The 22557-nt window shown below is 40.9% G+C and overlaps 1 protein-coding gene across 1 annotated transcript; it reads right to left on the bottom strand.

The window, feature by feature from the left end:
• Positions 1-160: 160 nt before the first annotated feature.
• GTF2A1L (general transcription factor IIA subunit 1 like) lies at positions 161-12305 on the bottom strand. The gene is made up of 9 exons (XM_059834859.1): positions 12285-12305; positions 10181-10282; positions 9756-9879; positions 8061-8116; positions 6733-6826; positions 4865-5466; positions 3023-3319; positions 2175-2264; positions 161-268 (listed from the first exon to the last, which is right to left on the bottom strand). Exons 1-9 carry the CDS (start codon positions 12303-12305, stop codon positions 161-163), a joined length of 1494 nt encoding a protein of 497 aa, XP_059690842.1.
• Positions 12306-22557: the final 10252 nt, after the last annotated feature.

The raw sequence follows: 22557 nt of genomic DNA, 5'->3' as shown, positions 1-22557 counted from the left end.
TTTGCATGTATTAACAACACTGATTTTGCATATTTTTATCACAGCTTTGTTGTTTTGTTGGGGTTTTTTTAATGGCAAAACAATAGAAAGTCTAGTTGTTTCACATAAGATTCATAAAGGAATAATGCCACAGTCTTAAAGTACATACTTCAGTGAGGTTTCACCACTCTGCATCTCCAATGGCTTTTGCAAAAACATGGTCTTTACCCTCAAAGGACATCACTCCATCTTTTAAGTAGAACTTCCATTTGTTCTTACTTCGATGTATCTGATGAAAAAAATAAATCAGTACCCCCTCCAAAAAATATATATATATTAGACCATCCATTAAAAAAAGTTTTTTCTAAGCACAACTTGGTTTACAAACCTTGTTTTTCTTTTAAAATCCTGATAGCCCAAAACATGTGAAACAGTGCCACTGAACACACCACAAATATTCAGTAGAGGCACTAGCTTTCAGTTGTTTATAATGAACTCCCTGCCCTCTCAAGGGAACAACCTCCTAAATCTTAGCACACACCCCACCCCCCCAAAAAAAAATCCCACACTCAATAACAGCAGGAAAACAAGACAATAATGGAGCAATTTAATGACTGTACCAGTCCCAAAATATACTGAACCTTGCAAACAAGCATGGCTTAACTGAAATGCAGTGGTTTCCTTCTCCCATACACATTGCAAAGCAATATTGTGTGCACAGAGACGTTAGGATAAGGCTAAAAGCAGGAAAACTTTGCTTAAAAGCAAATACTGCCATACAAAACAGTAAGAAAGAATGTGCCTATTCTGCTTCTTTTTAAAGGCCTGCAAAATGATCTATACTGCAGCAAGTTTAATACTAAAAGAAGGAATTTTAAACATCTCTAGAAAATGCCTTGCATTTTAAGCATCAGTCTATTTTCAAGTCCAAAAACAAGAAGGAGGGAAAAACCAAAAGAAATAGCACAGTAATTTTGCTGACAGCATTCTTTTATAGGTAACAAGGTAATTTAATAGATAACTGTTTCTACTAGGCCTACATGTTTTATTAAATCTATATAGGAAAGGGGAAAGTTACCAACATCTTCCCCCAACTTCTGTAACTGTTAATTTCTAATAACATCTGATCTTAAATTTCCTGTAAGACATGTCCAGTGCTGAACTTCCCATCGTTTTTTAAAAAATTCAACCAATTTTTCAGCTTACTACAGACAAAACTTGCTGTAGATAACAACATCCACTACCTACAGCATCTGTAACATCAAACTGAGTTACGAAGCCTCAAGACCTTGTGTACCTTTTCAATACAAAGCAGACACTGTGGCTTAATTTCAGATGCATTTTCTACACACATCCCTATAACTACATTTTCCAAAATAAATAGTTTCAGCAACACTCAATCGGTTACACTTTGGTAAAGACAATTTTCTTAGCAGCTCACTGTTTCCTAGAACACGGACACCGTTAAGGTAGGCCTACTTGAACACAGACAAAAAATTATCACTGGTCACTTTTGAAAGAATAAAAGCCAAGGCACATTCTTGAACAAACTATAGACATATTTTTCCATATTTGTTTCAAAATAAAATACTCTGTTCTGTCAACTTTTAAACTACTGACATATAAGTGTCCAAAACCATACCAGAGTTAGAAGTACTTAATTTAATCTTCAAGAGTTCAAAATAAGGTTGAATTTTAAACACTAAAATGAAAAAGGGCAAAATGGCCCTCAACAACTTTTGGGTTTTTTTCAGACACAACAGAATTCTGGTAGGAAAATCTCAGTAAGCACTTCAAAGACAAAAAATGTGAAAGAAAGTACACGCACTCCTCTTTCTCTTACCCATTTCAAAAGTCTTAGTTCATAGCTGAAAATGCATACATACCATCCATGGAACTGCTGCTATTACTTAACTTTTAAGGAAATGCATAAGCTTTTGCAGCTTTACAAATCTTAATTTTGCAAGATTTGGTCCCTTTTCCTTTAATAAGCCATTATGAACCCGTTGATTATCCTCATTTCAGAAAACAGCAGGTAAGTCTTCAGATTATTGTCAGCTAAACACGTAATTTAAACACTCAATCATTACAGCATTAGATTTTCTTTAACAGGCACTGACAGTAGACCAGACATAGATTTGCTTAAGGTATTATTTAGAATGATTATGGAACAAATATAAAACTATATACTGTACCTTGTCATACTGACAAACTATCACATTGTCGGTGTCAAACAAGTCTGGAGTGTCCTGTTCACTGACATCATCACCAGAATTTAAGGGGTCCTACAGATTAAAAATGTATTTTATACATTCTTTCAGAATAGCACTGAATATACTTGACATTAAACACACCTAGAACAATAAAGGTTACCATTGCAAAAATCAAGACCTAGAGGCTATGAAGACCATGTTGCACAAAGCTCATTTATAACTATCTTTATGTGCTCACATTGTCAAAACCAAAAACACCCTAACCAAAAACACAGGTCAAAAAGTAAGACTGCTAACTGACAAAACTGACCCCAGTAACTGGAATACTAATCCACTGGTGTCTATTTGAAGTCCAGGTGCTACAAGTTGATTCTCTTGTGAATCTCCAGGATACAAAATTGCACATCTTTAAGAAAAGCCTTTTCCTAGGAAACATATGTACTTGTATCACATTGTTCTCTCTGTCTAATCCCCTGTGGTCCTTCAGAAGGAAAAGAAACCTAGATTTGTATCCTGATCTTACTTAAATAAAAAGCGGAACTCCATTCCGCTGAGGCCAGGGTTTTACCACAGAACTTTAATTCTGGTAATTAAGTATTTCAGTTCATCCCATAAACAAATGGCTTCTCAACATCTCTTTCATTTGTCCACGCTCCTTATAATGAGCTCTTGAGTAATTTCTCAGCAGTACCTCCTGTCTCAAGAGGTATGTGACTTAACTATGCATTCTCCGCATTAAATTTACCAGGATTTGTTCTGGGTCCAACAATTCAACAGTCAAGATACATACGCTATTGTAAAGTGCTTCACAAGGCTTCAAAGTAAATTACCTCCTCAACTACATCTATTTGGGGCTCTTCTTTATCACCACCACTACTGCTGCTGCTAGACTCCGTGTTTGAAATACTGTCACATTCTTCATCATCATCTTCCTCATCCTCCAGAACTTTTAGATCCTCCGATTCAATAATGCCAATGAATTCATTCTCTTCCCCATCTTTTGTATGTGGGGTTTCTTCCTTGGGAGAAACATCACCAGTACCATCGAGCTGAATTATGCCTTCAATGTCACTGCAGATATCCTTTTCTGATTGTAAATTACACTCTATCTGCTCAGTAGGTTCCATCTGAAAGGAATAAAAAGAGACCAGAGACAGCTTGTGAATTAACACCACATAGCTCTCATTGTTCACTACAAAGCCTGAGATTTTTGTTTACTAAAGCTACAAGATTGGGGCACTAAAATGGGAGTTTCAAGTCCTGGCCTACTTGTAAACCCTGACTACATTTGCAAATCTTGTTCTTACACCTAACCTTAAATGCAATTCATGCCAAATAGTCCTCGGTAATATAGAAGGACATTTTCCTAGACTTATCTTTGAACACTATTGTACTCAAACAACTTTAAGAAAAAGACGATCGAGCGGGCCTTTAGAATTTCTATTGCAAAGAAAACTCCAGAAACAAAACAAAGAAAAAAAGGAAAGAAGCTACTCCCCTGCCCCCCAAAATAGCTTTTTTTGTTTTTGAAATAAAAGTCAAGATTAACTTATCCCTATCCCTCAACTCAATCAAAATGCTTTGCTTAAATAAGATATACAAAGCTGAGAGAGACTATAAATATTTCAGTACTTCAAGTTACTGTTCATAGAAGTGCTAGAATTCCTAAAAAGAGTATTCACAGGAGCATAAAAGGGCTTTAAACTTCCAGCCATCTTCGGTTTCTCATTAAATCTTTATTGTAGCACTTAATTCACATCCACATACGCTTTCTAGTTCAAGAAAATAAGACTTTGTTTTGACCTTTCATTCTTACTACAGACAGTCTTCATCGTCCTGCCATCAAAGTTAAGATGAGCAACATAACATGCTTTCTATTTACAGTCATTTGTCATTACTGTCATTGAATTTGCATTTAATAAATTTGCCTCAATCACATATAAGCACTACAACTCCAAGTCAGCAAGCCAGCCTGAACTTAAAACATCTGCAAATAATTTCTGGAACAAAAATTAGATGATGTCAGGAAAGTGGCCTGTTAATTAAAATCATTCAAGTTTTCCACACAGCTCTAGCTGAATTCTAGTTTGTTCAGGATCTTTTCCCAAGGAAATACATTTCCTTCCAGCAGATTTTCACTTACCAAATCTGACTTTTCCTACTCAATATGCATTCTCAATGCAAGTTAAATGCTCTTCACACATTACAAGTTAAAACTAATCCCAGCTGACACTGCAAAAGCAATTTGCCCACAGCTGGCCAGTATCCATATGCAGATTCAGTGTCAGAATGACATGAAAGTTCTCAAAGGGTCATTCATGTCTGCTCAGTCGCAAAAAAAAAGAAAACTATTATCCCCAAAAACAGTCAATAAGTCTAAGAATACATTATGTTTATCCATTACACTTTTAGCATTTTTTAGATTGACATTCTCTTCAATCCCAGTATTTCAGCAATATTTGTGACAAATTCTTAATGTAAAAATAAGCAGTGAGCTACTGCTATTCAAAACAAGCGCAAGAATGAACTTTAAAATGTTAATAATTCTTATTACTGTAATTTAGAGGCGCTACTTGTCACTTACAGATGCGTTCGATCACATCTCTTACGGTACTTCAAACAACCATCTCCAACAGACGTATTTTCACCACCTGAGAAATAAAAGATCTTACCTTGTCAGAGGAAGCGATGCTGTCCTGATCTTTCAGAAGAGCATTGTCATCCAAACTTTTGCCCGTGATAATCAGGTCAATGATATCATCAGACACCTGCTGTTGTTCCGACTCCTGAGGCTCAATGTCTAACTGCCCCTCCACGTCCAGCAGTACACTGCTCGAGTTGTTTGCCAAGGATTCAGCGGGAGAACACACTTCAGAGGATTCTGGAGTAAACACAGTTGTGTGAAGATTGCCACGCTGGGATTTTTCAGTTGAGTCTGCACGCTGATTCAACACTGCATCAGTTGCAAGTTGCTGCTGACTCAGAGAAGGCTGTGGGACCAATGTCGGATTGGCAGAGTTCTCCAGGTGGGTTTTTTCCATGATATTTGTTTGAAATACCATAGGCTGTTGGACAGCAGTCTCCGGAGGCTGCAATGTTTCAGCAGCTGCCTGGGCAGAAGATGCATTCACCTGTGCAACACCAGCAACGTTGGCTTGCAGAACTGTAGGTTGCCCAAGGGGCTGAAATATCTGCTGAACGGGATGGTGTAGAATACTTGCATCTCCTGGGGCCTGTGTAACCATAACAGGCACATTTACCTTATAAAGGTGCCCTACAAAGAGAAGAGTTAAAAACTGCTTCAGCAGGTTAAACTACAGGTTCATCCAGGCCACTGTTCTGTTACCACTAACGGCCACTAGCAAATACTCGGGCAAACTATGAGAAACAGGATGTTTACAAAGCAGCACTTTCTCCGAGCACAATTTCAGCCTTTGAAAATTAAGCGTTCAGAGGCTTTTTTGAGTCAGCTTCCATCTAGACCATCATGTTTAAAACCTCTTTTTGGTTTTGGGCTCCACAATACCTGCTGGCAATAAGTTCAATAATTTAATTACATACTAGAGTTAAAAAAAAAAAAGGAAAATCCTGGTTTGAATTCATTTCCATGTCATTTTAGAAACTAAGGAATACAAGATGAAACAGTAAACTATTCCATATCTACTGGGACAGGTCACTCCTTTAAGGACCTTTAGGTATCCCCTCTAAAAAACCTGCCTAGTTTAGTTAAAAAAAAAAAAAAACCAACAAACTCCTAGTTTATCTATCCTCTCATTGTATGAAAACCACTCCAAATACTGAATCCTTAAAGTTATTATTATCGGTGTTAGAATTAAGATGCCAGAGCTAAGCTCCCAATTTCATTTAATTATTCTTTTCCCCACACACATGCTTACACACACAGAGTCACTGATACCAGCCTACACGTCTCAAAACCTTAGGAATTATACCTGAAATAGTTATCTAGTGACATTAGTTCTCACCAAAGAACAGCTCTTTGACGGAAGAGTCAATCTATGACTGAAATAAGCCGTCCAGTCATCACACCCTAAGCAACACAAGCACTTTTTTGTACAAGCAGTACAGGCAGTTTTATCAGCAAAAGAATGTAAGCAAAAAGGTTAATGGATGGTTGGCTTTTATTCAAATAAGAAATCAACTTGATTCTGAAGCACCAGCATGTCTTTACCTTTTTAAAACATGGAAGATTGTCCCTCACACAGGAGAAGGAGATGCCTATGTCTGGACTGACAAAGGAACACATTTGCACGCAGTTGTAAAACAAAAAAATGCCATCACCTGGCAGCCCATGTTAACTGATCTTGCAAGCGTACACAACTGACACACTACCTAATCAACGTAATTACTTCCCCCATGCAGCAATTACAAACACAAACTCCAATGGAAGAAGAGGATAACTGGCTCTACCCACCTATACTTTAACTTCACGTTTGTTTTATCTACTGTACTCGGGACCATCTTTCAATATCCACATACAGTCAACACACTGTAACATTTTACATCTCCTCTTTAATCTTACCAGATGCTGTCTGTAGCGTCACTCCGGCTGGTACATGTATAGGATAAGCAATACCCGTAGGGAGAGTAAGAGTTGCACCCGCTCGTGAAGCACCCTAGATACACAAGAGCCTTATTAAGAAATAGTGCATACTTTATCTCCGAGGGCCTGAAATGTCACACTAACATAGCTAGATGGATGAGGGCCTTTTTGTGATCATCTTTACTGAAGAGTTGCTTCAGACTTTTGAGATTTGCACAGATAAAGAATATTCTGTATTGACAGGATAATGACTTGCCCTAAGTGTTTCCTATTTTCCAGTTATCACAACCCCTTTCTGTTAACAGAACACTTTTCTGTACCCCCTTGATGTACACACCATCCAGAAAGGTATTTTTTCCACTCAGAGCCACTTTTACCTAAGCTTATGCATTACTCTACACAGCACAGACTCCTTGCCTAGGCCTATGAAGTCACTTCACGTTCTTTTTTTCCTCCTGGAAAGCAAAGAGTTGGATATAAGGCTCTCTTTCAACTAGCTGTTCTGGGGAAATCCAAATTTTAAACCAGGAAACTTGCATGTTACACAAACATCTTCCCAGTATTATATTTCAGCTTGGCAAGCTAGTTAGCTTGAGGCTAAGGAGGCACTCAGTTAAGTTCGTCAAGCTCTGGCAATTAATAGCCCCTCCCCAAAGAAATTTTGCCATGCCCAGACTTCAGAACCTGTCAACTCTAAAAACATTCATTTTCTTCTGGATGATTTCTATGCCTTGCAGATAATGCCCCTCCCAGCTTCACTGGTGCTAGCGTTTCCCAACCACACATTATTTTAACACCCAGTAATAAAATAAATTTTAAAAAAAGTATCTGTACATGTGCATTTCCACTACACTTCCATCTTACGGGCTACATACATGCAGCCATGTCTCCCAACACAGTTTTGGCTGCACTGCTTGCAAAGCAAATGGTACATCCCCATCCTTTTTCACTGCTCAAACAGAGGCAGCAGTTACAGCTCTCCCTCTTCAGACTCTTAATTTTTGTATGGTTTTCATCAAAAAAAAAAAAAAAGGGGTGGGGTGGGGCTAGAAGTACAATTGAGTTTCTTCAGCTGATGATTCTCTCTCAGCAGGCCTCCTGCACCCTTGCCTACTATACCATATTGGGCAGATGGAACTGTCAGGAGAAATGCTACTTTTTCAGTCCCTAAATGCTGTCCTAAAGCATCTATACACAGAAAATATTTAATAGTTGCCTCCCCTCAAGCCTATTAACAACTGACAAACTTAATCATTTAGAATTCAGAATAATCAAAATTGAAATAAAATGTCACTACACCTACATACCAGGTCTGCAGCTGTGAAATGCTGAAAGCCTCTGCCAGTTGGGATGACTAAAGAAGCTATAAAAAAAAAGCGCCACTTTACAAAAAACATTAATTTCTAGGACACAGTAGATCTTTCAGTAATTTACAGCAAGCACTGCTGAAACTAAGGCAATCTAACTTCAGTTCATACTCATTAGATCAACAAACAAGTGAGCACATTTAGAGAAGGCTCTTGAATATACTTCCCTTTATGTTGCTTCAAGCTTATGCTGTACTCGGAGGGAGAGGTTATGCCCTGAATTTATAAAACTTACATTCTACTAAAAGCTGGTCTTGGAGATTTTTTGTTTGTTTGTTTTAAAAATATTTCTATTTAACTCTTTGATCTGTTCAAGTTGCACTGTAAAAATTAAGCATGCCATTTCTATTTATTACATCAACTAGGACAGATGCGCAATGCTACCATTTTAACATGACCAAGAACATATATGTAAAATGCACTGCCTTACCAACATGAGGAAAATGTGCAAGTATTTTCCTGCAGCAGAGCAAATCCAATGGTTTTAATAGTAAGGACAGTAGGGTGGGATTTTCAAAAGCACTCAATACTGACTTCAGTGGGAGAAGATAAGCCAAAGGAAAAACTTCCACAGGCTTTGAGAAGCAAATAATTTAGGGAGCCCTAACTACCTAGTAATCTCTAGCCATAGGACAATCCAAATCCCATTTTTAAAAAAAAAAAAAAAAAAGTTCACTGGCTTCAACAGATTGTTTTGCCTTAGTATTGCCCTTCCAAAAATCAGGAGTAACAAGGTAAAGCTCATTAAATATAAAGCCTCCAATAGCAAACAAACCCAAAAGTATATTCCCTTTAATCACCTGGAATAAATAAAACACCTGTCTCCAAAACCAGTCCATTCAACTATGAAGATTGTAAAAAAACAGATCAAGAGTGCCTGCCCAACCTTAAAGTGCACTACAACACAGATTTCATTAAATCATCTCATCTGTTATTTGTCCTTTGTGGGGAAAGGTCCTAACGGCCTCTCACATTGGGAGATGCCTCAGCTGAGCATTATGCTCTACCATAACATTACCACAGTGGTCACCTGGACTTAATTGAGAAGAATAGGTCCTGATGTCAGATTCTGTGTTTAAAAGTCAAGTACTTCTCTGCAACAGGAATACTTGCTTTCAGGAAAACTAACTGAAAGACAAACCAAAAAACTCCCCCAAAACTCCCACTCTTCTGTTGGAGCAAGGGATTACATTTTAACAAGTGTAGAACCAGATTAAACTCCAACATGACAGCAGAGCTGCACGGCACAAACATGCCATATAACTTCAGCACACATCATGCCACACATTAAAAGGGGAAGTTAAAGCTTAACCCTACTAAATTGGTAACTTCGCAATTGAAGGGCTACACTTCTGTACTGCAGACAAGAAGGCTAAAATTCTCTTCACGTTTTGCAACTGGAAATAAGCAGCAGACCAAGAGCACATAGACATAATTGCATTCGTTTATCCAAGTTTAATTCGTCCTTTATTAGTCAAATCCTTCTTTCAGATAATGACTGTTCCCCATCGTGCCAGACATATACATAAGCATCGCAAACCAAGATTATTGCAGCACCTTGAAGTCTTCCAAAAAAGATTCTTGAATCACTGAGCTATTCTTACATTGTGTCTGTTGTGTTCAACAACATCTGACCTGCCGAAGCCTGCAGAACGCGGTGAAAATTGTGCGGCAACTGCAGGGTAAACTGCGGAGAATGGTGGCTATGTCTGAAGAAGCCTTCTGTTGCTTTAGACTGCATCACCTTGGTTTCCCAAAGCTGCAGAAAGATTATTATTAAGGTCAACAAATATCACCTTTAAAACCAAACCACATCTAAAATGATAATCAGGTATTCCTAGTTTTTCCAAGAGTAAATTGACTGATTCTATCCAATAAACATGGTAACAATCACTACTGAATTTTGACTTCCAGCAGCCCAACACATGATTCACAGGGTATTTATAATCCTAAGTTAGGGCAAAAGTTTGCATATTTTGGAGTGCAAAGAAACAGACAGGTATATCATCTCAAAAGAAAAAAAATACAAAAATTCTATTAATGCAGCAAACCCAACAAACCTGCTTCAAGTCTTTCAGAACCTGTTCCTCTAAACCCTCTTCTGCAAAGAGTTCCCGCACACCTTCAATCACATCTTCGATAATGGACTTGTATAGTTTAGGCTACATAAAAGAAACCCAAAATATTTTCAAGTTAATGAACATTAAGTCATTTGAAATGACAGCACAAAGTCTAATTTCGCTGCATAAACTACCATTACAAACTGAACAGCATAAAGAGATCAGTGTAATAAACTGAATGCTCTGAGAAGTCAAAGGTCTGCAAGTCCACTCATTCTTTTAAATCTGACATCCCTGGGAACAGACATCCCTGGAAAAATACTGGATTCAAGACTCCAATTATTGGTTTCTGTGGGCTACAGAAATGCTTAAGAAAATCCTAGAAACATTAGAAAAACAATTGCTGTGCTGTATTTTCAAGAAGCATGTCTAAAATGTCAGTTTAAAACCAACATTTACCACTTAGTATCATTCTAGCGTCATCGCCTCTAACTTAAAGACCAACCAACAAGACAAGCTACTAAAAATGAGATGTGCCAATTCTATCAGAAGCATAATGCAAGTAACCGGCAAGAAACAGAGATTTTTTTTTTTTCTTTGTGGTAATAGTCTGATGCTGTATAGTAGTTTAGCTATGGAAATTTTAACACTACAGTTATCAATACATATAATTCATCTTATATTACAATAGGACTCCAATACAACGTTTTATTCCTTCTTCTGCCCGTGTCAGTGATTAAATTCTAATCCTCCAGTCAGACCTGGACGACAGACACACATAAGCTTCAAGATGCAAACGTAAGATAATAAGCTTATACCAATTTAAAGCTTATTAATCTTGACTATCATTACCACCAGAATAGCCTACACAAGGTGAAAGATGAAGTTGAGATTTTCAGGAAACCTTAGAAGTTAAGATTCTGGGATATTAATTCACACTTTTCTAACTTAACATCAAATTACTATTTTACTGCTCTAACGTTGTTCTAAACTGCAAATGATAATTTGTTTTTAAAAAACCTAGAAGTTATTAAGAAGTAACAAGTTACACTTTTGGCAAAAAGCTACCAGCACAACATAGCACTACTTTAAAATAACCATGCTCATATATGATTTCTTATGGGAGGTTAGCGATCTCCAAGAATTCCCCCAGCACATTTCAGGATACTAGGAAGATGAGAAGAAAAAAAAAAAAAAAAATGACTCTTGTACCACCACACTAAAAGATGTTGACTAGCTCGTACGTCAAATGCTTTGCCTTCATTGTTAATCCGGAAGAGAAACTGAATTTAAATCTTTTAACAGGCCTATTCCTCCCCCCCAGGATTGCCAAACTACAGCAAGTACAAGTATTTATTATGCTATATAAAGACTGTACATAGCAACTGTAAAATTCAAACACTACATGCCCCCAAATTAGAAATAAATGGTTACAGTGCAGAGACGACTGTACTCCAGTTTTACCCCTTCGCACCCGGACACTGCTTTGCCAGAACCAGGCCATCCAGATGGGAACTGCCAGTGCCATGAACAAAGAAACTCCAGTTTTCTTTGCAGGGAGGGACTGCTCAACACCCCATTCCAGCAAAGCCAAAAAGCACGGCTGAAAGTGAAGCCTCCAGGGCTTCCCTGGATTGACTGTCACCTGAAGGTGACAATAAGGACAAGAAGCAGCAGCAGATGAAGTCCAGAGGGGAGTAAAAGCCGCCCCCTTTCTCCCTGGCACCACTAAGCTTGCACGGCCTCCCTCCGCACCCCGGAGCTACCCAGTGGCTCACACCAATCCCTGCCACGATGCTTTTGCTCACAAAACACATTTTTTTAACAAACCCCCCCCCCAAAACAATGCCTTTCGAAGTCACCCCTGGGCTACCCGCGCCAGGGAACGGCGGGCGGCGCCCACGGATCCTCCCGGGGCCTCCGCGGGGCGGCACCGCCTCCCGCCGGACCCGGGGAGGCGATTTCCCCGGCCCTGGCCCGGCCCCATCCCCTCCCGCCCGCGCGGAGGGGCAGCCAGACCCCGCCGGGCCGCTCGCAGCCCCCAAGCCCGGCTACACGCCGCGGGGTCGGGGCCCGACCCGGCCCCGCCGCCGCAGCCCCTCACCACGGGGTTAGCGTGAGCCATGGCGGCGGCCGCCATTAACCCGCCCTCCCGCCTTAAGGCGCCGTTGCCATGGCGACGCGGCCTGCCCGCCGCCCGCCCCGCCCGGGCCCTACTCTGCCTTCGTCTGGTGGGCTCCGTTTTCCTTCCCATCCCTGAAAAACCCCGCACAGTGCCACGCACCGGGGAGTAACGGGGCGGCGGTGACTAAACCCGGGTTTCTTCTTTCCGCTCCTGAGACCAAGAAGAGGGAGCAGCCGCTGCGGAAAGCGAAGGGGCCCGGTTTGCAGTTCGGACCCTGAGCTCCAGCCTGAAACTTCAGCTTGTGAGCGTGGGGAAGAGGGGGCTTTGTCTGGAGAACCACAGCTGCCCCGTAGTGTGAAAATATATCTAGGAAATCTGGCTAGAAAAGCATATTATTTTGCTCTAATAAACTCTGAAGTCATTATTACCTCATAAAGAGGGAGATAGCTGAAGCTAACCAGTTAAGTAGCAGCAATCTGGTACAACTACTCAAATTATTGCTTACATTTGCAGCAATCTGTTCATATGTTAATACGGAGATTTACCAATTCAGCAGTTACTCATCTGCAAAAATGTTCATTAATCTCATATATGTAGAATAATATATACATCGGTCTTTATACACCTTCTGTCCGCACACGGATCAGTGTTGCCCTGACGATTCTGAGAACCGAGAAAGATCATCTTCTTGTTTCCTTTCTTTGTCCTTTCTTTTTCCATTTTTAGGTAGCTATCTAATATTACAGTGCTGTTCGGCTTGTGAAGAGGAGGCTGACCCGTTAAGCTTTAATTTTTAAGGCTGACTTACACATCCTGAAAAATGAAAAGATTTTCATGACAATACTGACAGACCCTTAATTATATAGCTGGACTAACACCTACAACAAAAAAAATAAGAAGCAACATCCATAATATCGTAAGTTGCATTTTCATGAATGAGACAAATGCAGTTTGCTCTTGAAGTAATTTTGCTCTGCAACAAAGTATGTTTAATGACACTGTCTGGGTCTCCAATTAAACAGCAATTGCATATTCAGCTGTTCTGTATGCCCTGCATCATCGCCAGGAAAAGGCGAGCCATGTTGCTCTGCTTATAGAATAATTTAAATAATAAACCGTATTTTTTTAAAGCACAGCGCTTATTTGAAACTGTCTGGGATAGTGCGTACCAAGAGCATCATTATTCTTCTCTTGCCTGGTTAGTCCTGTTGTGTTAGGAGAGATAGCAGGAAGCAGTTGCAGCCTTTAGGATCTCACCGGGCCCTGAAGGTTGCAGGTGGTGATCCTGCAGCCCGCTGCGACTTGTTCATGAGAGAGAGAACCCTGATGCAGAGCCATCTGTCTGCCAGCACACTGTACAGCAGTTTTAGAAAGGTGGAAGTGCAGAAAGAAGATTTATAAATGAGTTCCCTGCTTTCTACCACCCTTTGTTTATCTAGGGATTGCAAGGTGCCTTGAAATTGGACCAATTTGTGAGCCTAACTTCCCAAAGAAAGAGAGGTTGGGGAGCTTGATACCAAAGGACTTCTCAGCCGCCCCCGATAGCAGTCGGGTTACTTTGGCTATGTCCACATGAAAATTTGCAGACCAAAGCAAATGATTTTCACTTGCACTTCAGGTTGACAGTGTGTCTCTATATTTGCTTATACCTAGCTCATCCCACCAGCACAAGGCACTGTGGGCATACCCTGCGGGTGGTAAATTATAGCCTTCCTATTGCCAGTGAATTACCAAAGCTCCGTCACCAAGGTCAATGTGTCAGCTCCCTTCATGCAAGGGACAGCAGACTAAGCCTCCTGATAGTCCACAGCCATCGCTGGGGAGAAAGTAAAAACTGGGAATGGGAATACAACTTCCCAAGCTGCACAGGGAGGTTGCAGTGGGCGCTTCTTGCTAACCAGGGCACTTTTAAACTTTCATCTGAGGTCCTTTACAAATTCCTAAAGAACGTGTCTTTTCATCCAAGCACTGCGAGCAGTCTGCCCACTGAACAGCATGAGAAAGCCTGGTATACACTGAAAACATTAAATCCTCTCTGAGCAAGAAAAAAATATAAAAATATCTGTGAATAGCATTACTCATACTGACTGGCTAGCTTTGATATTAGTGATCTAACCTAATATCAGTGTCCTGCAGTATAAAGTGCAACCCTGTAGTGATTTTCATGCTTATGGATTTTGTTAACATTTAACCTCACTTTTAAGAGAAGAAACTGAGGCACAGACACACCATATATCCCGCCCAAGCTCACTAATGGCAGTCAGGAACAGCATCCAGGTTTCATCAGTCTTGGTTCAGCTTCCGATCCAGCTCTCCCCATTGTGGTCTCTTTAACAGCTGACAAGAGTTTTAGAAGTCACGCGATCAAAAAGATTAGCATGCTGTTCAAACCCTCCTGATTTTTCAGGGGTTTTGCCAGCATTTGGGATAGTGCTGCTTAAGGGCACCTCAAACATCCGTTTACTGGACAGGTTTTAATTTGTATTTATTTATACTCCTCTTGGTACATGATGTCTAGAGAAAATTTATTTTTGGATGATGAACCTTTATTAATCATAAAAAAAAAAAACCAAACCGTTTTCAAATGCCTACTCTCTAGAAATGGAGAGCCCTCAGCAAACTCAGATGCTTGGTAATGAATGCCCTCTTCTGTTTCAACCCAGCATTGCTGCTATAGAGGAACACAGCTACTCAACCGCAGGACTGCAGAATTCCTTCTCAAGGCATATTTTGCAATACCGTCTTGCCCTTCTTTCCAAGTAAAAGTAATCATTCTTATGAGGAACCGGTTGCAGAATCTGGGCAGTCCTCACGGAGATGCCTTGACATGGACAGAACTGTAATTTCATTTTAAAGATATTCTCTAACATGCTGCTTTTGTTTTCATCTGTTGACTCATAGATATAGGGCACTCTAGTCTCATAACCAATTTTATTAACAGCATGATTTTGTTATAAGCGCCATAATTTCCATCGGAGTTCTGAGACAGATCACACTGGGACCTGTGATTTGTTCTTCTTTCATTTATCATGTGAGACTCCCATTTCTTCAAGCACCTCTCCTTTTTTACCTGATTTAAACCACTTTATCAGAGGAACCGTAGAAAGAGCTGTCCCTTAATTCAATTTAATGACAAATTTTCAGGACATTGGGTGGCATAAGAAGGGCTCTGACCTGTACAAACTGCTATATAAAAACGGCGGTCCTGATGGATTGAATACACTGAATAGTGCTGTATATCTCAGCTCCTTGATAAGCCCAGAGACTTGTGTAGTATGAGTAAACCTAATTAACAATTAAATAAGCCTTGCCTCTCTTAAATACTCACCCTGGTATATATGCCTTATGTGGAAAGAAAGTCTCAAAGGGAAATAGCAGCCACCAGCCACTTCACTGTCCTTGTTCTTGTCCCTGCTTTCTACCACGCTCCTGCTGGTGCCCAGCTCAGCGCTCGTCTCCTGTTCCCTCACCTCCCTTGCTGTCTGCCTTATTTCCCTGGGTATGACGTACAGATGTTTATAGCACCCTCCTTCCCCAGAGAGACCGCAACCTCCCAGCCTGTGTCCCCAAGAAAAGCCCCTGTCCAGCTCCCTCCCCTTTTGTCTACCGCCTTTGCCTTCATCGCTCTCTAAGTCCCTTCCCTGCCATTTTGTTTTACCCCCCTCCTCGACAGTCTATAATTGCCACTTACCTGCTCCTGGCCTCCATGGCTCCAGTGGAGAGGGACTAGCTACAAGGGCATGCAGAACATACAGAGGCAGGGTACAGCGGGAGGGTAAATGCCAGAAACATCATTCCTCCTTAGCTGAAATTAGCTGCTGGCAGTTCATAGTCGAGCAGACGGTTGCTGAAGTCCAGCAGTTTTAGTGCGAAGTTAAGTAAGAGCAGAGCAGCATGTTCTGGTCAAGGCCAATTTGCTCTAACTTTGCATTTGGCAATTTGGAGAGGAATAAAGCTGAGCAACCACAGTAGCCCCTTTCACCAGCAGCAGCTTTTGCAGCACCAACCACACCACTAAAATCACCCGGCAAGTGACTTTGAGAGACAGGTTGAAGCACAGCTTAGCAGTCAGGTTCTCCTTTTTACTGCCTGATACCAGTTTAACTCTACTAAAGAATGACTCAGACGTATGGAGACTAAGCTGCATTGCCATATTGGGTCTTGAAAGCATTTGTGTGAGGACCCCAATATTTGCTGGAGGTCATCTTCCTAAGCTTCCCTTTCTGAGCAAAGGTGGTCAGGCTCCTGCTGTCCTAACACTTGACGGTACACACCTTTTCACTCTTTTTTTTTCCCAACTCTACTTTTGAGTAGATCTACTGCACACCCCTTTTGACAGTAGTAACCACACAATTAGCAGCAAAACTATTCACTAACTTGTTTCTATGGCTCTGAGTTTCAATTAGCATGCTTGCGGCTTTCCGTGAAGCGAACTAAAACAGCCTTTCACCTTTTCCCTCCAGGCAGTGGATGGCTCCCTCCATTTCAGATGAACAGTCATCTAAATCCTGGTGTCAGTACTTACATTTAGACAGTAAAATCTACTCAACCTTACAGATGACTTGACAGACAAAGGTCCCTCCCTAGAGAGCAGTCCAACAAGGTTACAGCAGTAGCTTACCTCTGGGTATCATCAGGCTAATACCTACGTTCTTGCTTTACATCCTCCCTGTTCCACTGCTGGGTTTTGGTATTTTCATTGCGTCTCCTGTAGCATGACTGTGCCGTTGGTCCCTTACCTGAGCAAGATCTTCTTGTCCAGGAAGATAGGTTACCATTACCGACAGCTCTACAGATGTGATGCAGGGATGCTCAAGACAGATGGAGCGAGTTCTTCAGTTCTTCTGCTCGGCGCATAACGGCAGCACGTACTATATGAAAGCAGGGAGAGCTGCGCGGTGCTGCCCTGAGCTGTGGCATGCCACAAGTAGGCACCAGCTCAGCTTGTTCAGGTGGGGCACCTCTCACTGTGCCCAGTCAGTCTCACTTGTTTCCAGCGGCTCTGCCCACGTCCCCCCTTCTTCAGCTCCTCCCAAATCCTCCTCCCCACCCCAGGCGAGCATTCAGTTCATCTTTCCCCCTGCAGCTACTTGCACCTTCATTCTCAAGAGCTTCCCTTGAAGGCACTTCTCTGCATGGGTTTCTCACCGCTTTTCTATTTCAGTCCCTTTTAGAGGTAAACTCTTCCCCTTGACTTAGAGAGGCAGCAGTTCTCCTTAGCCCTTGCAAACAAGCTCTGCCCGCTGCCCTTCCCTTCTGCCAACTCCCTGCCTCCTCCCCCTTACCTCCACCACCAGTCACTCAGGCGTGGGTCCCTTCTGCTCCCAACATGCCCCCACTTCTGATTTTTTTCCTCCTCGGACTTCTATTGTCGAATATGGAAAGGGACGTGAAAGTTATTCTATATTAAACCGAAAAGGCTATCACAACGCAATGTAATGCTAGACTGTACCAACCCACAACCAGAAATACCTAATCACACTGGGGTTTGTGGGATGGCAAAGCCGAATTTGAGCCGATGCTTTTTCTTTTATTTCTGTCAGTACGGACTGAGCAGGGAGCGTGAACATCACTTACAACATGTTATGACTGTTATTGCAAAAAATTACAGGTTGTTTTTACTAAGGGAAAAACAGGGCTATAAAATAGCATATACTAGGCAGAGCACATACTAGGAAACTCTCCCAAAAATAAATGTTTTCATATTTTCATTTGTGTTCTAGCAATTTACCATCTCACTTTTTTATGTACCTGAATCATATTGTTCACTGATATTTCTAAATGCTGCCAACTGTTTAAGCTCTGGAAGGGGACTATACTTCTGCTAGACACCTGCTTTCCATTTGCAGGTGCTCACTGAAGGATAGAACACCAACGAAGTGAAAATAAATGTTAACTGTATTTCCCAGTCTTTCCCAGAATATCTGACTGGTTTGCTACAGACACAGGAGCATAGGACAGGCAGCATGGTTATTTTATACTTTAAGCCCATTCTTTGAATGCTGCCCCACAAACCTCTGCCTTATTCCCGTATTTCCCCGCAGAGGTTTCACTATTTCCCTAGTAACAGTTCATTTCAAGAGCAGACTTTGAAATTTGTGGAAGTCTTAAACAGTTGTCGCTACATTATATTCAAATATCCCAGAGATCGGAGGAAGTACTCAATAGGAAAAAACACGGTTATTCTTTGGCTAACTATTATTATGCAAATAAGGCAGGAAAAGGGCCTGCCATAAATGATCATTAACGGAATACAGTGCATCATTCAGCTTTCTGGAACTAGCTTTGCCTAAGACGAGGAGTGATGTCCCCTGCTCACACACAGAGTAGAACTGCTCTTTCTAATAAACTGCAATACCTGATGATATGAGATCAACCAGTTAATTATAGTAAACGTAAAACAAGCTTGATAGATTTCTAGTGAGGGGACAAGAAACTGCTAGTTTGAAATACAACTTTATTTTTTTAATCAATATGCAATCTACAAAATGTTATTACAAGATTATCAGCATGATCTGTTTATACTTATACTGACAAAAGACCCAAATAAAATTATATTTTCCATTAAGAATAAGAGCACTGCTTCAGAGTTATGAAAATTATATCTAAGAACTACTAACTGCAGCAGTTAGTTACTGTGTTTAGTCAACAAAACCACAAATAAATGTAAAATAGAGGTGTGGACACCAATACTGCAGCTAAGAAGTCTGTCAAGTAAAATAAACACAAGTAAAAGCAACACGTGAAAACATGTTTCCACATGTAAAGTACTTTTGGACAATTAATACAGAATCTGGAGGGAAAAAAAGCAAGGCACATAAGGATGACAGGGGCTTGGCATTGTGTTCAATGGAGTGCACCATCATCCTCACTTCTCAAGAGCTGCTACACAGGGGCAGCCAGACCATTGCTCCCCACCACTGCAAAGCTTCAGCTTTGACACTCAATAACACCTCTTTTCCTCTCTTTTGTGTTCTATTCTGGTTGGAATCAGCAAGCAGTGCAGGTTGCTTACTTAAAAGCATCAAGAATCTTCTACAGTGGTTTTTTTCTGCCCATTACCACTATTCCTTCCTTTTTTTTTTGCCTCTCCTTTATTCTTAGAGACTTTGATGCAGATCCCATTTTGTCAGTTAAAAGGCTTCCATTGACTTCAATGAGTGTTTGAATCCAAAATGACATCAAGTACCATTTACCTACAGTAATACAATTAGTATGAGAAAGAGGAATGCAAAGATAAAGTTTGTCGGTTTCAGCAAATAGGACACTGCGTAAATAAGGCAAACACACCATAAAAATAGCTGTTCTCATTGATTTCTGTTTAAAATATAAAATATCCCAAACCCTGCTGGTCCTTTGTGAAGGCAACACAGATAATATCTAAATACCGCCCTGTAGGAAATGTTAGCAAAGTGTCAGCATCTTAAGTGACCCAAACAGTTGGAAGAATTTCAGTGACTGCAGGCGCTAGCTGTGGGCAAGCAGAGATCAGATACGTGTGAAACCGGGTTCCTTGCATGATGCCAGTGCACCTCATGCGTTATTTAAAGCTCCAATCCCGCTAGCTGGACACTGAGCATCACAACAGCTTGTAGCAACTGTTCCTTGTCTCCATTCCCCTCCCAAATTACAGTTAGACTACTTATAGCCCAGATTTCTAAAGAATCAAAGCCAGTATGTTTACTCACTATCACCTGCTGTCGCCTTCATAGAAAATGTTAGCAAATGAGTCCTAAATATTGAGAATATTTGTTCAGTAGGTTGTACTCAAAGGACTTCAGTGAATGCAGAAGAAATATGAGAGAGGGGAAGCCAGGGTGTTTCTGCTTTAGCACGCTGCAATAGAAGTTAGAATTCGATGGGGGGGGGGGGGAAGTCAGACAACCCAAACTTTCTTTCATTAAACTGCAGCCTATTTTTAAATATTCTGACAGCAAGGCATGCAAACATCAGTTTGAGACTGAACAGGGTAATTATTCAGCCTTAGGCTGCACCAATTGTCAGGTTTAAACTGAAAGCCATGCATTAAACAGCATAACTTTCTTTCAGTGTGGCAGTATTTCTGTGGAATTAATTCCCTGTGATCCTGATCCAATTCCAATTAAAGTTAATGGCAAGTCTTGCAGGCCTCAGACGGAAATCCAACGTAGATAAAGCTGTCGCTTGACCTTTTTACATTAACGAGTTCAGTAAGGCTGAACGATCATTTGCACCATACCAGATATAACACAGAGTCACTAGCAGGAAAAACGACTTGTAACGTGGCTGTTCACCACTTAGGCCATTCAAAACAGTAGCTCATCTCTTGAGGGATTAACACTACATGGGCTTCTTGAACATGTCCCAAGATACAGCAGACACCTGACAGAAGAAAAGTGGCCATTGCTTCTGCAGGACCCGTAACACCACCAGGAAATGAGTGCTGCAAATGGGGATCCTAAGGTGAAGGAGTCCCCAAACAGCCTGCCTCTCCCCTTAAAAACAGAAAAATAGGGGCCAGCTGGGCAAGACAGGCTTTGGACAATAACCACTGCTAACAGATTTATTGAATTAGCTGTGTTAACGTCAATCAAAACAAGTCAGCCTCAGACAAAGGCTAGTGCAGGTGTCTGCAACAGGTATTTTACTTCCCCTACCTTACCGAGCAAAGAGATTAATAGATAGTGTAGCTCTAGTATAACCAGGGACTTCAGCAAGCTGCAGAGCTCTGCCATGATGCAAAATGTGTATGTTTTGCTCTAGCGTACACTGTGCCCCTTAGTTCAGCTGAGAAGTACATAAACCAAAATTAAATATGAATAAACCAAACCAAACATGACTTGAAGGTGCTAATGGCTTCTCAAGTCAAAACACGGATGGAAGATGCAACAGCCGAGACATATTTGGATCACTACTACAGTCAAACACTTGCTTAGATTTATAATAATATAATCTGCTAATAAAAAGGGATATATAGAGAAGCCAAAATACCATAATAGTCTATTTGGGGCTTTGGCAATGCACTACCCATAAAAAACCTGCCCTCGGGACTTACTATAGAATCTATTACCCATTTCATTCTCAGCTTCCAAATGGGGGGAAAAATTTATTGTGATGAACTAGGTTCATATTATGGCCTTCTGTTTCCTCAGACTGGTAATTTTCTCAGTGCATATCCCACATATTTCTACTTTTGGGGAATAACATTTATCTGTATTTTTACACAGTCTTCATATAAACAGTTACAAGCTGTGACAAAATATAAAGTGAGCCTTAGTGCATTACTATATTTTTGTTCTCCACTAATTTCAGTTTGAAGGAAGGATAATTTTAGGAAAACTACAACACAAAAAAAAAGTATCAGAAGCATTTTTTTAATTTATCAGATTTTTTTCAGACCTGGAATTACAGCCTGTAGAAAATAACAAAGGGGATAATGGCTGAGGGGAAGCATTAGAACCTTTTCCTAAATGCCAATAATTTGTTGAAAATACAGTTAACGCATTGATACGGGGTTGGTAGCTCAAGCTGCCTGCTGAAGCATCACATCTTCGCTTCCCTTGCAATAGTCTATTCCTGCATTGTTTCCCCCCAGAAAATGCTGCCTTTAGAGCCAGCAGCACGAAAACATCTCCCTTCCCCATGCACGGAAAGACATGTCCTCTGTCTTAAAAGTTACTCAGAGCAACAGCTCCTGTGGTTTCCAAACCAACATCTGGAACTTGAATCCTAAAGGAGACCCACAGCAAACGGCAGCCACCAGCCATTTCTTCAGTTAGTGGGGAAAACCCTCCGCTGGTGTAAATTCTCAAAGCTTCATCAAATGAAATGGGCCTGGACTGATTTACGCTTGCTGACGATCCGCCCCTTGTCTCGCTGTACTAGTGAAAAAGATTTGTCTAACGCTGGGACAGAAACGTCCATCGCATCTGCCATATGGGTTTTTGCCCAAGAGATTACTTTGAGTGAACCTATAAAGTGCTGGGGAGGAAATGCTCGCAGCCACAGAAAAATGAAGACTATTATTACAGAGGAACGTTTCCCATTTTACCCATGAAATCACCCAGTTTCCAACTCATTAATTGAGGCTCTTGTCGAGAATAATATTATATTACGATATTATATTACAATGAATAATATTACGACTTGTTCTGTTCACATATATCGAGGGGAGCAGAAACATGGGGGACTGCGGTTTTCAAACACCGCTAAAAAATGTAATTGCTCCTGCTGGACCTTACACAGATGCTGGTCTGCACGTAAGTGCTCTGGC

This window comes from Gavia stellata, chromosome 2 (assembly GCF_030936135.1).
Source record: "Gavia stellata isolate bGavSte3 chromosome 2, bGavSte3.hap2, whole genome shotgun sequence".
Taxonomy (NCBI): Eukaryota; Metazoa; Chordata; class Aves; order Gaviiformes; family Gaviidae; genus Gavia; species Gavia stellata.
This window is presented reverse-complemented; position numbering and strand designations above follow the sequence as displayed.

Bases quoted from the DNA above. Each gene is read 5' to 3' on its own strand.
- GTF2A1L (XM_059834859.1), bottom strand. From the start codon at position 12,305: ATGGCTCACGCTAACCCCGTG. The intron at 9,880-10,180 runs GTTTGTTGGGTT...ATCTTTCTGCAG, and splicing joins TTCTGAAAGACTTGAAGCAG to CTTTGGGAAACCAAGGTGAT. The intron at 3,320-4,864 runs GTAAGATCTTTT...TATTCCTTTCAG, and splicing joins GCATCGCTTCCTCTGACAAG to ATGGAACCTACTGAGCAGAT.